Consider the following 15,585-nt stretch of genomic DNA (forward strand, 5'->3'; position numbering starts at 1 on the left):
CTCCATTCTTAGAAATAGATTATTTTCCTGTTCAATCATTAACATTTCATCATCTGAAAAGTTTCCCTTTTTGGTGTCTTTCAGTGTTTGAAGCGTGTTATATTTTTCGTAACACTCAAAAATAGTGACATATCTTATTGCTGTTCTTTGCGTCACTGTTGCATCCCACTTCTCTTTCATTGCTGCGGGGGTTTTGAGTCATGCTTTTCCCTGAAGGCTGTCAGTGGAGAGTTTCCTGAGTTCTTTCAGTTCAGACAACTTCCTGTCTGGAAAGGAAGAGGTCTACCAGGAAGCCTCACACCCTTCAGCCCTCACCCCACCTCCAAACTATGCATGACCCCAGGAGAGACAGATGGCAAATGTTGAAGAAAAGAGACATGACACGGTCAAACAACACATATAATTGTGACATTTCCTGTATCCTAAGAGAGTAAATGCTGTAAATCAGTGTATTGATTGCAGTCAAGATGTAACATTAAAAAAAAAAAAACCCAATGATGTAGAGAACACGGTGAATTTCCTCTCTTGTCGGGATAAAACAGAATCATCAAGATAGGATAACAGAGTCGGGGTATAAAGCAAGGCGAGGCGTCAAAACCTAATTGATTCCTTGGCAAGTCTTTGAAGAGGCTGTCTCTTATCTGCAGCTTTACGCTTCAGGAAATAGCAACTCTCACATTCTAGACATTCTGGCTCAGCTACTCGACAGTAGCCTGCAGGATCAGAGGCATAAAAATCTTGAAATATTCAATTCCAATTGGCTGGAGAAGCTGGATGCTCCTTGACAATCAACTTTCTCAATACATTTTTAGAACTTGCCGTTTATGCTGCTGCATTTGTACATTCGCGCCAGTCCAGCGCGTTTCGCATTTTGCCTCATTTCTTGGCGACTGGGCGAATGCGGAAAACTACAGCCGCGGAGGATCGGCTTGAGGCTCATGAGAACTGACTAAGAAAAAGGTAAACTACCCAAAAAAGAAAGAATTCAAAGCGTTTTCCAAACAATCTTATTGTAAACCTTGACGCACAGGAAAATTCAAACATTTATAAAACTGAAATACTGAGATTTTGTATCGGCACGATGAGAATGTTGCCCCTCTCTGATATAAAGCACTGTGTGTGTCATGTATCACTTGAAATAACAGTTAAGTGTGCAAAAAACAAAGTGTACCGTTTTTTCACGTAGTTATTGAGTAGAATCCGTTTTACAAATAACTTTGTTGCCCTCTTTCAGCACCGTGGACAGCTCCAGTCAACCCTCATCACCTCATTATTGTACCATGAAACTCTTAAGGCCCTATTTTATGAAGAGCAGAATCCGGCCTCGGGCGAACGTGAGCCTCATTGCTAAATTCAAACCGGCGGCAATGACAATTTGACGGTAAAGGCTCTCGCCCTTTGACTAGCACATGAACTTACGCTCCATCTGCACCGACAGGTGCTAGAGTATGCTAATGAGGAGTGTTCTGGTACAACCATGGTGTATTGCTATTTTGGGACACCAGAAATTGTTTATGTCATAGACCGAGAAGAGTCTGGTCTTTGGCCAGTGGCGTTCTGTGTGAAGTGCTATTTAAAAGGCGCATCAATCAGACGAGCAGATGCGCAGCATTGCAGTGTGGTTCTGCTGATGCTGGAAAACACGCAAACATCACCTCTGATGGCGTGAGTGGAGTCCTGCTGCTCCTGTATACAATGTGCCTGAGCGTCTTCACCTGGTGCACGAGGAAGCACTCACCTCCCCAGAAGAGAAGCGCTCACTTCTCCTTAGTTGGAATACATTGAAATGACAACATGCAACTACGGCTTTAAAGGGAATGACGCAAAGTTCTCTGACTGGTTTGAGTGATGTCACGCCTGTAACACGTTAGGTGTCTAGTGACTGCTTCTTTGCACTCTGGTTTGCTCTCTGATTACACGTCCTATGATAACCAAAATGGAGCTGAACGCACCTCGAGCACACGGTGCACACACAGCGCCATCTACCCTCTGCCTGATGCCATGGATTGCTTAAACAGGGCTCTGATCTGTCTAATTAGATTGACAGCAGTCTGACCCGTGAGAGTAAAAAGGTATAATTAAGGCACGCCTGTATGAAGACAGCAGCCTCTCTTTGTGAGTCCTTTCTGCTGCCTTGCCATGTTCTATGAATATTCAATCATCAGTCATGGGTCCTTCAAGGGAGGCGGGGCCTGTTTCAAAAGAAAGTAATGAAACTGGCTAGCTAATAATGTTGCATTGTGACAAATTTGAAAATCCAAATCATCCAAAATATACGATCAATAATACATTATTGATCAATGATACATTATTGATCCTGCAGGCTCTCTTACATGATTAGAATGGGGGGATGGGTTGAGTTGAGGTGCTGCACTTCTTTACTTCACCACTAGATGTCAGTAGGTCCCACACACCTGTCACTTATTGGTAAATTTTCCCTATTTTCTGAGAGGAAATGGATAGAAGGCATAATTAATATTCCAGTTCCAATGCAAATGTTTGTTTTTTTTTGTTTCCATTTTCTGTTGTTATCTTAGAAAGTAAGAGTAAGTTTTTGGATCACCATGTTGTGTCAGACTTGCACTGATTTTTCTTTTAGCATTTGCAACGACTGTTTGAAAAAGGGCAACCAGACGACCTCTCTATTATTACAGTACTAATAACATTTAAAACCTGATGATTTAGTCATTATTAATAAAGTAATTTATGAAAGCATATCTGCTGATTCGACGGTGACTTAACAGAGAGTGCTACCACAACTCTGTTATTCCCCGAAGCTCAATTCTCCGCAGTCTTTGTTGGAACAGACAGTTATTGTGTATTTAATATTAAATTGTGTCAATTATTTTGGATGAGTATCATCTCTCATCATGTAATTTAAGTGTAAAAAAAAAAAAAGCCCAAAAAAGCCCAAAAAAGCTGAGATGCAGGGAAACTAATATTATGGAAGATTATTAAAATGCTCTCAAACTGTTTTTCTTCTTGAATTTTGGTGAACCCGAAGTATTTTTTTTAATGTTTGCCATCTTCTTCTTTCACTGCTTTCATCTTCACCGGCTCCAAATACAAAACGCACCCTCCGTTTGTTACACCTAAAGTCCATTCAGCGCCTCTCTTCACTCTCTTCTCAACCATATTATTCCTCTCCTGGGCCGTGAAGCCAACCTGGTTAGCAGAGTGTTGTTGTAGTTTTGCGTCGACCTTATATAAGCCTCGCTTTCCAGAAACCCACGTTTCAGTCAGATGAAATACCGCCACGACAGCAGTGCTTCTGGTTGGGATGATGTAGGAGGAATATTGCCAGCCTCTCGGGCCGCTTTAAGTGGTGTGTTAATTTTCCCCAAAATATTTTAGAAGATGTGGGTTTTGTAAGGATTTTGAAAGTGGGAAGGGATGAAGGGATCAAAAAACACTTGATGGAGATGAAAAACTTCTGAGTGGATAGAGCTGCTCTAATGAGATTTCTGAATTACAATAGCTAATAAAAGGTACATTCAGCACCAATAATTAGGAGGAAGGAGGAGTTAGGAATCAAGAGAAAGATTCAATATTTATTTCTCTTCCGACTCACTATCTAACCGACAGCAGCTGCAATAAATTTTCCATGTCTTTGTTTGTGCATTTATGTATAAACGCTTGTCGGTACATATTAGCTGTCTGCACCCAAACGTACACCAGCGCCAAGCACAAAGCCTCGGCTGGTGAAAGCAAACGAGCTGCAACAAAGACAAATGCGCGCCGAGCTCGGACACTATTCACCAGCATCACAAAGCAACCAGGTGAGCAGGCTGCGGCGCGCATGACAGAGTGAGCAAGCGATTCTCCTCACTCCACAAGACTGTTTCACACTCATTTAAGGAGACAATGTGCAAATATGGAGCATTGTTCATTCCATAACCTTGGCAAGGTTCTCTTTTGTACGTCTCCTCTGCTCAGATCTGTTTATCTGCCTCTATCTCTATGAGTGAGTCATTTGGGAGCTATTTAGATGTCTGCTTTTCACGTCTGTCTCGGTCGGCTCCACGGTGTCGGCCCCTTTTATGTGTTTTTCAGGTACTTAAGTCATTAATTTGTCTTTTTGCTGATCTTTGACGAGACAAACGCGAACAGAGCATTGGGACAGTTGGTTGAATTTCTCAGACTGAATCAGTACACGTGACATCAACTGATAGTAGGAGTAGAGGCTCTTGAGTAAAATAGTAAAAAATGAAGAATACAAAAGGTAAATGGCTCAAACTTAATGTTTTGCCAGTCCTGATTATATACATGAGATGGATTTATTTGTTTTGTGTCTCAAACATATATTACGGGGCCTTTAATGGCAAGAACATCTCTCGTTGTAACTCAGGACAGTTCAACAGCAAATGAGTGTTATAGTAAAACATCACTTGTCAAACAGACAGATTAATAAAAACAATAAATAGTCACCACAATAAGAGAATTATGCGCTTATTAAATATTTCCTTGATTTTTTTTTCTTTACTTCGACACTTCCATACAGAATAAAAAAAAACTAAATTTGAATTTCCCCTTAAAAGACATTCAAATTGTGCAATCAGGGTAAATAAATAGCAGTCTAAAAGGAATGAACGAATATGGCCACATAAAAGTCTCAATTAAAAGATACTCTCATGTGTGGATGTGTCTTGAATTGTGGTCCTCAGTGTGTCTTTGCAGGGTCCCTTGTTATGTTTAATGAACCATGTTTGGTATTTTTCTGTTTTATTTTGAAATCATTTCCTTCCTGTGTCTTGGTTTACATTGAACATCTTGTCTTTGTCTGCTTCCCTCCTTGCGTGCGTGCGTGCGTGTGCGCGCGCGTGTGTGTGTGTGTGTGTGTGTTCACCTGTTTGTGAATCAGTATTTGTCTGCCCCGCCCCTCTCCCTATTGCCCAATCAGCTCCCTCCCTAGGTGTTCCCCACCTGTTTTTTGTTTTGTGATTAGTTCAGTTTCTATTTTAGGGACATTCCCATTTCTCACCATTTCCTGAGTAAAGCGTTTACACACTTTGGCGACGAAATACCTTGTGGAACGTACATTTGCATACAGTGGATCTTTAAACCAGCCGGGATGTACTTGATCACTTGCTGTATGTGGAAGGCTACAGCTGATTGTGCTGATTATGTTTGTTCTTCTGCTGCCCACTGCTTTTCTCCTCATCAGATACGTTTAGTAAGCACCACACTTTTTATCCCCCGCTCTTAGTTAACATCACCCATTGCCCTCTCGATAAATTAGGTGAACGAGCGTGAATGTGCCAGTGGTTGTTCTTTGCTGTTAATGTAGCTATTACAAGAGAACTGAAAGAGTTTCTCATTCGGGCTGGTGATTTTCCGAAATCCATGACTACATCCTCCATATGTAAGAACATCTGAAGCCGACAAACCTGATGCATTTTTGTAGATGTGCTTCTTCAAAGTGATACATGGCTCCTGTTGTTTTTTTTTTTTTCACATATTCACATTAGTTTTAATCTCCTCTCCCTCGTTGGTTCCTCAACAACACGACGCATGGTTGGTAGCCTACTAGACCAAATATTGCACTTTTGATCGCCCACCGTGCGCTCAAGTGTGTAAGAATGATCAAGCTTTCGTGTCAGGGCATTGTGTTTTTCTGCAATAACTTCCTGTATTCCTGCTATCAAGGTTAACATGTTCTGCAGTGGCGTTATCTTGGTTACCCTGACTGAGGCAGAACAGTGACACTGTTGAAGCATTTAGAAATACTGACTTCTTCACTCCTCCTCACCTTTCAGGTCTGTCCTTCTACAGCCGTGTAGCAGTGAACTCTGAGGAGGTGGCTCACTTTAATGAGGTCAGTATCTGTATTCACTCTTATCATCCACTCGCTAATGCCTGACAAGCAATAACTCAACAGAAACTACAACATTCCAGACTGTCTTGCAAGTAGCAATCTCCCGAATTTGCAGACTGAAGGCTGTATGAAATAGTAGCTGTGAATAGAGCCTGTACTCAGATCAAAGTGATCCCATTAAAGACACTTAAACATGATGGATGATTAAAGGCAGTTATATTTCACATTTATGCTCAGACAATCGATGTTCCGTTACCATGACTGACATGAAGCATCATAAATAAATACGGAGTGAAGCTCAGTCTACAGCCTGTACCTGGGTAAGAAAGACTATTGATAACATCAAACTGATTTAGCAAGATCCCTTTCATCATTTTCACATAACGCAGCACATTGTCACTGATTAGCATTTAGCATTAGCATGTATGACCCTCCAGCATATAGTCATATTTCTGAGCAGGTGTTTTTGTTTTTGTTTTTTTTCTGATCTCATTTGTCGGAACAGGTTGGCAGTTGAATGAAAGGATGCTGGTTAATCCCTCCTGGTCTGAAGCCCATGAGGGGAACAATAAAATGAACTGCAGTGAATGCAAGAATCAAGACATTTACATGCATATATGTATATATATATATATATATATATATATATATATATATATATATATATATATATATATATATATATATATATATATATATATGTATGTATATATGTATATCGCACCTCTAAACCTGCAGGGTTTCAAGGCCAATCCTGGCATTAGGGGCTCAGTTCAGCTGTCCATTACATGGTCACACAATCCCACTTATATTGACACCTATACTGCACCGTGTCCACCTGCAGAAACCCCACCAGACGGGTCCTTGTACTCCGCAGTGAACAACCAGAGAATCATGTCAAATCACATTGATATTGCTCCAAAGTCTTACCAGTCCTCACTTGTAAATGGTCATTGCTCTGCTTATAGCCTTTCCTGTGGTTCTATGAGGGTTTGAGAGGTAGAGGTAGAAGCCTCCAGCCATGCATGTCATTGAACACTGGCTGTGTTGTAATTAAACCAGACCCTCAGCATGCTAGTAGACTGATTTGTCTAGCAGCGGGGCGCAATACAGTGATTTCTTCTTTTAAAAGCCATTGATCTCATAAGTGAAGGTGACTTATGTCACAGTGTTGACTTTTAAAAAGACTCCTGCGGATTCATTGGTTTGGGAAAATCAGGTAGCAACAGAAATCGGTTTTAGTGGAGGCAATTCTGACTGAAGCTCTTCAACCAGAGCTGCAAGTTCTCTTAACTTGCATAATTCACTTCTGTCCAAGTGCTGGTGGTCAGTTTATTTTCACTGTGGCTGCTGCTGTGGGATTCTGGAAAATCTTCCCAATAGGAGTTCTGCAGGCCCCTGTCACACTGAGAAACCAGTGTTATAACAGTTTCCCTTGCAGTGTTATGTAACTGAGAGTGGGTGGGGGGTTAACAAAGAGGCAGAGCAGAGGTGTAGGCGAAAAACAGGGGATGAAAAAATAAAAAAAAAAGTGCAACAAACACATTCAAACCTTCCTGGGGGATGTTTCCTACATGTTTTTCTGTAAGTTGCTTGCTTTTACAAAGAAAAACATTTTTGCTTTGATGGGCTCACAAGCGGAGTGCGGCTTCCTTTCCAGATAACCACAGCGTCTGTTTTTGTGCAATCAGGAGAACGGCTATAAGTCTGTTGACAATTACACAACTGACCAGAGTGCCCACTGTTGATGGAATTTTGTGTGTGTGACACTTTCTTAAAGTCTTGTCTTGGAATCAACTGCATTTTCACCACGTCTTGGACCAAGCTGACTCAAAATGTTGCGTCAAGACTACCACTACTCTAATACTACCGTTAAATTGCATGTGAATTATTTGAATGGAAATAAAAATGCCGGCTTCAAATGCAACCAAATATCTCAACCAGTTTTGAACGCAGTCAAAATATTTGCTGTTAATTGCTGCTCTCCCTTCGCCTCTTCCTGCCCCCCTTCGTGCGCACACACCAGTGGGAGAAGCTTTGATGGGAGGATGGAAGCTAATTGGTCCAAAATTAAGTTTGGCTACACAAGTTGTAAAGATTATATATGCAAAAAAAAAAAAAAAGCACTCTGCAGTCAGTAAATATCACAACAGGACACTTACTGACACCATTTACAGGTCTGGTTTTGCTTGGTCTCACTCTGCGTGGTCTCGGCCCTGGCTCGGTCTGACCCTGCCTTGGTTTTGGTCTTGGCTTGGTCTCACCCTGCCTTGGTTTTGGTCTTGGCTCGATCTGACCCTTTCTTGGTGTTGACTTGGTGTTGACCTCTCACAATGTTTGGTCTTGTCTTGGTCTCGGAACACTCCGGCTCAGGTGGTTTTGACTACAACACTAGTGGTTGAGTCTACTAAATGTGGTCTATGGAAAGACACAATCTCCACAGTGTCTGAACAGATTTATATCTCCACATTCAACTCAATGCAGAAATAATGTTGTTCTTGTAGCATCATGGGTGAAATGGAAGAGAGAAAAGTGGATGAAGAGGAGAAATGTGTCAGAAACATTTATGATTCCCACCTTCCAGCAGCTGAAACGAGGGGCTTGACACTGATATGCGATCTCTTGTGACAGCCTCACTCCTTGCTCTCATCTTGAGCTGGGGAGGTCATTAGAATCACTCAGCATCAATAATATGCCTTAAGAATAACTTCTAGTGTTCCCTGTGTGTTTGAGCGTGTGCGTGAATGGCTGCTGGTGACCAACATGTACTACAGTTTTCCTGTATAGTCATCACCCCTCCAAACACTGGAGCAATTCCTCATCACGTCCCCCCTCAGCTGACATCTTCATCCTTAGCCTTGGTGCACTCGCATGGCTCAGTAAGCGCAGTCCAGCCCCTGGAGCTAAGGGCCATTAGCATAGAGCTGTGTATCTTGTTGCTTTATGCATGGACTAGCAAGCGCGCCTTTGAACTAGTATGCAGAGAGACTGGATGGGGAATCAGCATTCATTATTCATTCCATGGTGGGAGTTGGCTTTTAGCTACAGTACACCAGGGCTTCCCCCTCACTAGTTAGACAGAACTGGAGCAAAAGAACAGAGAGCCCTGCAAGCACTGTAAGCAACCGCAGGGTGCAGAGAGTTTAGGGCTTGTGGCCGCAGTACAGCTACTATACATCTTTCTATGTCTATGTGTAAGCGAGGAAGCACATGCAGTTATTTGATAACAGATGTCTGCTTAAACTGCACACAAGACGTCCAAAGATTTTAACTATGCAGACTAGACAAGGAGCAATTATGCAAAAATAATGAGTGAAAGACTAGGATCTCTCCTCTAGCTGCAACATCTCGACATGAAGTCATTTTTAATGAGAAGCGTGTGATTATATAACAAAAAATGTCTTCACTAATGACTTTTTCATACCTATTTTTGGCCGTCGTGTGCTCTGGTCACTGTTTGGTGTAAGTGATTCACAAGCGCTGCATACACATTGATTGAGTGAATGTTTGCAGCCATCATTACGCAACTCCTACAGGTCTCTAAAAACATGGGCGGTGAAAATGATTCACCAACTCAGTAAAAAGAGTAAGAGGTGGTCTCATGTTGCACATTAAGCTGCAAACCTGACATGTCGCTGTACTTTACCCGAGAAATCCTCATCGACCCGATCAGGAGTTAAAAAGGGCGCGCTTTGGCTTTCCCCCTCTGCCTTGGTTAATCAGGTTTGGAAAGTTACAGGAATCACATGAGACATACTGTAACTGTTATACAAGAAGGAAATACTACCAAGGAGAGGTTTTTAAACTAATAAACATCACACCAAGCAGTACAGGATATCCAGTCTCTGGAGAGGAAAAGGCTCTTAAAATATATATTGATGCATTAGGATGGAAATGATTTTTTTTAAACTGACCACTCAAGAAGAATAGACTAGATGAAAAGTGGTATATAGACTCTTACTTGAATAATGCTAGCCCTAAAAATAGTTTATGAACTTCACCAGTTTTTAAGATCCAGGGCGGCTCCAGGGAGCAGCCCTGAATCTTTTCCATCTCTGAGTTTGCTGAATAAATGATGATGTGAGCAGAATTTGTTCTTTGCCAGTTAAGAGCTGAAAGGAAAGGGAAATCCAATAGAAAGCAGTCAAAACAAGCACATACAGTTTGCAGTCTACAAGCTAATGTTGGGCTGTTAAACACTGAAGGGCTCTCACTGTGGTTCATACACTTGTGAACTGTCTATTATGATTATGATGTTATTGTTATGAACGTAAAGTAAATCAAACACGCAGCTTTGAGCCTATAGACACACAGGAGAGATTCTGTTGGGATATGCAGTACTTTTGTTTATTTCTGTGTGTGTTCTTGTGCATCAGCTGGTTGTATTAAATCCCTATCAGGAGTGACAGTGACAGTAAAACAAACAAAACTATATAAAGTAGTGGAAGGATTCTGGAGGAGCTGCTTAAGTGAGTGTAGATGGATGGAGCTGAGCAAAGGAAGCTGCAAGCTTTCTTATTTATTAATTAGCTAGCTATGTAAAGTGCTGAATCTAAACCAGGATAGAGAGCAGACGGGTAGGAACCAGGTTAACAGAGGTGAGGTGAACACATGAATAGAGGGTCTGACAAACACAGGAAGAAAGCAGGCAGCTTTCAACAGAACGAATCAGAGGAACACAATCGCAAGCAACAAAGAGAGACATGGACTAGGAATGATTAACGGACAAGTGAAAACAATCAAGAGGGTGAAAAAACTGACTGACCTCATTTCCATTGCAGGTGGAGGCTTTTTCTTTGGTGCATCATGTTTGATGACACAAACGCACCACAAAACGATTGTTTTCTCCGGCTCCTACTTATACTCGCATTTAACAGCAGGGTAGAAAGCAGTATGGATGACAGCGACGGCGTTTCCTGTTTGACGTCTTTTTCCCCAGTCTGTTTTTAAACTGAAATACTTAGTGAGGAATGTTAGAACTTTAATGCAAACCAGTTGACTTTGTTGCCTGAATGACAAAACTTTACCAGTGGAAGTGAGCATCCTCCGACTGTGTTAAAGTCAAAGTCAGTCAGGGCCGATAAATATCAGCGTCTACCAGATAATAGCTGTTTCTTTTTGCCTTTTTTTCCCAAATATATCTCTGTCATATGAGGAAATTCCTATCACATTTATGTGATCTTTATGTTCAGTATGTTTTATTGGCGTCACCCTCTATTTTTGTTTAATTTTTTTTTAAATTTCTCCTCATCAGTGTGAAGATATTAAACATATGTTTATGAAACTGCATTTGTGGGTGGAGTTTATCTCCAGAAATGCATAAAGGAAAAGTCAACTTGACGACAAACAGAGGTGCTGAGGGGGAGCGCACTGATTTTTGACCGTGTCATCGTGTCCGTCAGCGTTCCAGCACGGGTGTTTGGCTCAGAGAGGATGAGTGGAAACATCACTAATTTGATGAGATGCATTTACCTATGTCAAGTTAAATGAATTAATTGTGTGTTATGGGAATAAATGGGTCGCTGAATCCAAACGGAAATTGGACATTGTTTTAAGTTGATCACCCATCTGAACAAGTTCACCCTTCTGCCTCTTGGTGGCTTACTTAAGTTTGGTGATTTATCATTTTCATCTTTTTTTTTTCACGTTACAAGGCGCTACGTGTTTATTTTCTGATCAGTTCACTTAGTTATTAGATATTTGGTACAATAATAAAAGTCGGAATTGATCCACAATGAGGCCAAAGGATGTGGTGCCTGTTTCTACTGCCTCCAAAGTTACATAATTACATATTTAGAGAAGCAACAGAGAACACCATAAGAACAGATTCTGTTGTTGACAGTATGAAAAGGCTTTCTCAGCAGAAAAGTTTTTAACTGCTGATGGTTTGTGTGTGTGTGTGTGTGTGTGGGGGGGGGGGGGCTGTCTATCTATCTATCTCCTAGCACTACAGTGGGTTTTTTTTTCATCCCAAAGATTTGTGGTGCAGCAAACCTGACAAGTTCATTGTTCATTATCTGCACCATCTGGTTTCCACGGCAGAAACTGGGGAGCTAATTACAGTTTTATCAAGATTACATTTTATTAACTGCAACAAGTAAAGACTGTGCTACCTGCCCTCACTGCCACACCATTCTTAGAGGAGAGGAAGCTATGTCTTTTACCTGAGTATCATTGCAGTAATGGCATCACATTTTACGAATGTGATGAATATAATCTATCAAAATTCGACTTGTGGCTGCTATTAATGAATATTTTTTAATTATATATTTCTTATACATTTTGGCAAAGAGGGGTATTACAGTATAACTTATAATGGTGAAAATAACTCTAATTGAAAGAAGCAGAATAATGCAGGCGGGTAGCTGTATGTAGGGGTTTGAGGCTGACGCTCACTCACGCTGTACAGTACGACAGAGGAGGAACTCTTTCTCACAATCCTACATACTGCATGTGATATGGAGCCAGCTTTTGAAGCCTGCTGTAATAAGAATGAGTCCATTTCATCAGCCCTCCCCTCATCTTCTATACTCTAGTCCAAAAACTGAGGATCGAGCTGAAGATCCCCACAAGCTACTCAGAAATTCAGCGGTGTTTAATTGTGATGTATTCCTCCCAAGCTTGTATTCAAGGATTGTGTGAGGGTAGAGCATATTGTTCATAATTAATTAGAGGCGTTTTTATCCTGTGTGTCCATGGCAACCATCATAAGATATCAAAGCATGGTGTCAGAGGGAAAGTGAGGACGAGCAGGTCATCAACGTTACAGCGTAGAAATAGCTACGTTTCAGCTGAGCATTTATCCCTCTGATAGCAGGGCGGCGTGGCCCCGAGGCTTCCAGGAGGCGGAACCGTTCCTGGCACTTTAAATAAGCGGCCTCACTCCGCCAATTAGCTTGTGCATGATGCAAAAGGTTAGAGGGCAGATCTGGGAATAGTATGTGTGATTTTCTGAATGGCTCAAAAAAACACTCAGGAGGATCTTTTCTTTTTAATGCAGTGGAGTTTTTTTTTTTTTTTTTTTTTTTACAGTCTCACATTTCTTTAACCATTTGAATCAGAATGAATGTTAGATTAACTGCATTGCAGCAGTTTTGCTTGAATGCTTGAGGCTGTATGGCTTTTTGACAGCTTCAAATCTCAACTCTGCAGAACTGTGAACTACACACACACACACACACATATATATGTATGTGTATGTGTGTGTGTGTATGTGTGTGTACTGTCGGATTAGACTTCTGTTCAGATGGGGTGGAGTAATGTGATTACAACAGAACCCTGAATTCATTTACCAGTGAAAATAGTGAATAATGAAAATAGGCTACTTTTTGTTTCTATTTCTTTTCTAAACAGCACACATTTAAACATGCCACAAAGGAAAACACAGCTATATAATATTCGTAATGGCTCCAGTCCAAGTAATCCATGTGTGTGATGATAAACCAGCATGTAAACACAGAGCCTGAAACTGGGGCAGCCAATTCCAACATCATTTAATTTGTGTAATGTTATCATTTTCTAAATGTCCTCGCTGAAAATAGCCAACTTGCCTCCCAAAGAGTTACATCCAAAACCAAGGAGAGTGCAGCTCTGGATGTGCTGGTGATGTTCAAGCGTGAATTTGACATCATACTTGCTTCATCCAGTGGATTAAAGTTACAATACGACACATCAAATCTGATTTATTATCACAGGGTTTGAGACCAACATCAGTTTGAAAGTCTTCACAGCTGTGGCGTCGCTTTGTCAAGTCTGAGAAAATGAAATCCCTCGTGTGACATAGTATGAGTAATGTTCTGTTGGACAGGGCTACACAGTCAGCATTTATGAGACGAGAATGATGGAAAACGCTATTGAATTGCATTATGGGCAATGTGACCACTGGACTCTGGACTTCTGTAGCATAAAAGTTTAACTTTAAGACAGAAGTATACCATAAAGGTTTACACCTTGAAGTAGCTTGTGGAAAAATTGATCTTTGCGTTACAGGAATGAGCATTTCTGAAGCGTTAACCCTCTTTAACTTAATAATGTTAATGTACGTATGTTGAAAGCGCACACTTAAAAAGTTTCATGTATCTGGGACGCAGCTGTTTGACGCAGCGGTGCATGACGAATCAAATCACAATTGTGTCAGCCTGTGCAATTAAATAAACAGACACGCGGATGCTAAAAAACTTATTATTTTGAAAAGTGCTACACAGATGTTACGGAATTGTCTATATATTTTTTGTATATTCCTTTTTTTGTTTATTGACATTTATTTCATTTAGTCAAATTTTGTAAACTGTACTACACAAATGTTTGTTTTTATATATTTTTTAAGCGTGTAAGGCTCATGATAACGTTTGTTTATTATTTTTCAAATTGCAGCATGGCAGACAATAACTGCAGTATGACATTTTCATCAGAGCTTGAAAGACTAGTGAGTTAAAGGAACGTTCAGGATCAGAAACCTATATTCCTTAATGGGTCCCCTCCAGACTGAATCTGATTAAAATGATTTTCTGCATCTGCGGTCATCTATTGTTTAAAGGTCACATCGCCACAGTGGTTATACGCATCAGAAGGTCAGTTCATCTTAATGTCACATCTTACTCTCGAACATAAAAATGGCTATCATTGCGTATTGATTAATGCCACATGGTCTCCCGACTGACCAGACGACTGACGCAGTCATCCCATAATGCTTTTATTGTGGTAACCATGACAACAGTGAATCAAACATGTATCCTTTGTCTTTCGAGCCACTCCACCCAGCCTGCAAGCGCGACTACAGGCTTTTAAGTGTGTTTAAAATTGTAAGGTTTGCTGCACATAGAAGGCGGACATTCACTCTCGTTGTATCTGGAAAATAAATAAATGGAGCTGCCTGAAGTAGATTTGTGAGTGCACAGTGAAAACACACGGAAAATGAGGGATAATTTGACATTATACGAGCTTTGGTATTGAAAATGGTACATCATTTTGTTTTGTTTTGTTGTTGTTTTTTCCAGGGAACAGGAAATGTTCTTGAAAAATCCATGGCTTGACACATGAATAATTTGCAGTTCTTTGCTCGATGCCTGAAAAAAATGGCAACTTTTTTTTTTAAAACACAGACTCGCTATTACCAGTGGGTTTGTAACCCTTTAGCCAAATTGCTTTCGTTCATTTTCAGTGCTGCTGCATTATTCACAGCTGAAGTGCTTCTCATTGTACTGGATCCTCTACTCTGATTGTATTTTATTCCATTGTGTAGATATTTAAACCTCTCTGGGCACGTTTGTCTGTCGTGGTGAGTGTTAAATCATTAGGCAGCATAAACAGCTTCCTCCTGTGAATTCCTGTACAGTATGTGTGTGTGTGTGTGTGTGTGTGTGTGTTGTTTTTTTTCCCCCAGAGCTAAATAGTCTTGAAGAAAGATACACATAATTGTGTTAACACAGAAAAGATGGATGAGGAAATGTGTCCCTGCACCTCCACTCGCGCACATTTGTGTTGTCTTTGGGAACAAAAATGAGAGGTATTTTTTTTCTCTTGGGAAATTAATGTGGTTGCTGATCGCATCTCGGGGGCGGCATGGCTCAGAGGTAGAGTGGTCATTTAGCAACTGAAGGGTCGCTGGTTTGATCCTCGCTTCCCCCCATGACCATGTCAAAGTATCCTTGAGCAAGATATTGAACACCTAATTGCTCCTGATGGTCCTCTGATGGACTGGCGACCTGTCCAGGGTGAACCCCACCTCTCGCCCAATTTCAGCTTGGAAATTCTCCAGCCCCCCCCATCCC

General features: G+C 41.0%; 1 protein-coding gene across 10 annotated transcripts in view; it reads left to right on the top strand.

Annotated features, from left to right (window-relative positions):
- The window catches only part of otofa (otoferlin a), a 75,400-nt gene that overhangs the window by 2,040 nt on the left and 57,775 nt on the right, over nucleotides 1–15,585 (top strand). For all 10 annotated transcript variants that reach the window (XR_015110767.1, XM_086190626.1, XM_086190618.1 and 7 more), the window contains exon 2: nucleotides 5,757–5,815. Coding sequence is in view for 9 of the 10 variants with exons in the window: in XM_086190626.1 (XP_086046752.1) it covers nucleotides 5,757–5,815 (59 nt within the window). In the remaining variant the exon portion in view is untranslated. The remainder of the gene's footprint in view (nucleotides 1–5,756; nucleotides 5,816–15,585) is intronic.

This window comes from Aulostomus chinensis, chromosome 20 (genome assembly GCF_037954235.1).
Source record: "Aulostomus chinensis isolate RoL2024-O1b breed Wild chromosome 20, RoL_Achi_v1.0, whole genome shotgun sequence".
Lineage (NCBI taxonomy): Eukaryota > Metazoa > Chordata > Actinopteri > Syngnathiformes > Aulostomidae > Aulostomus > Aulostomus chinensis.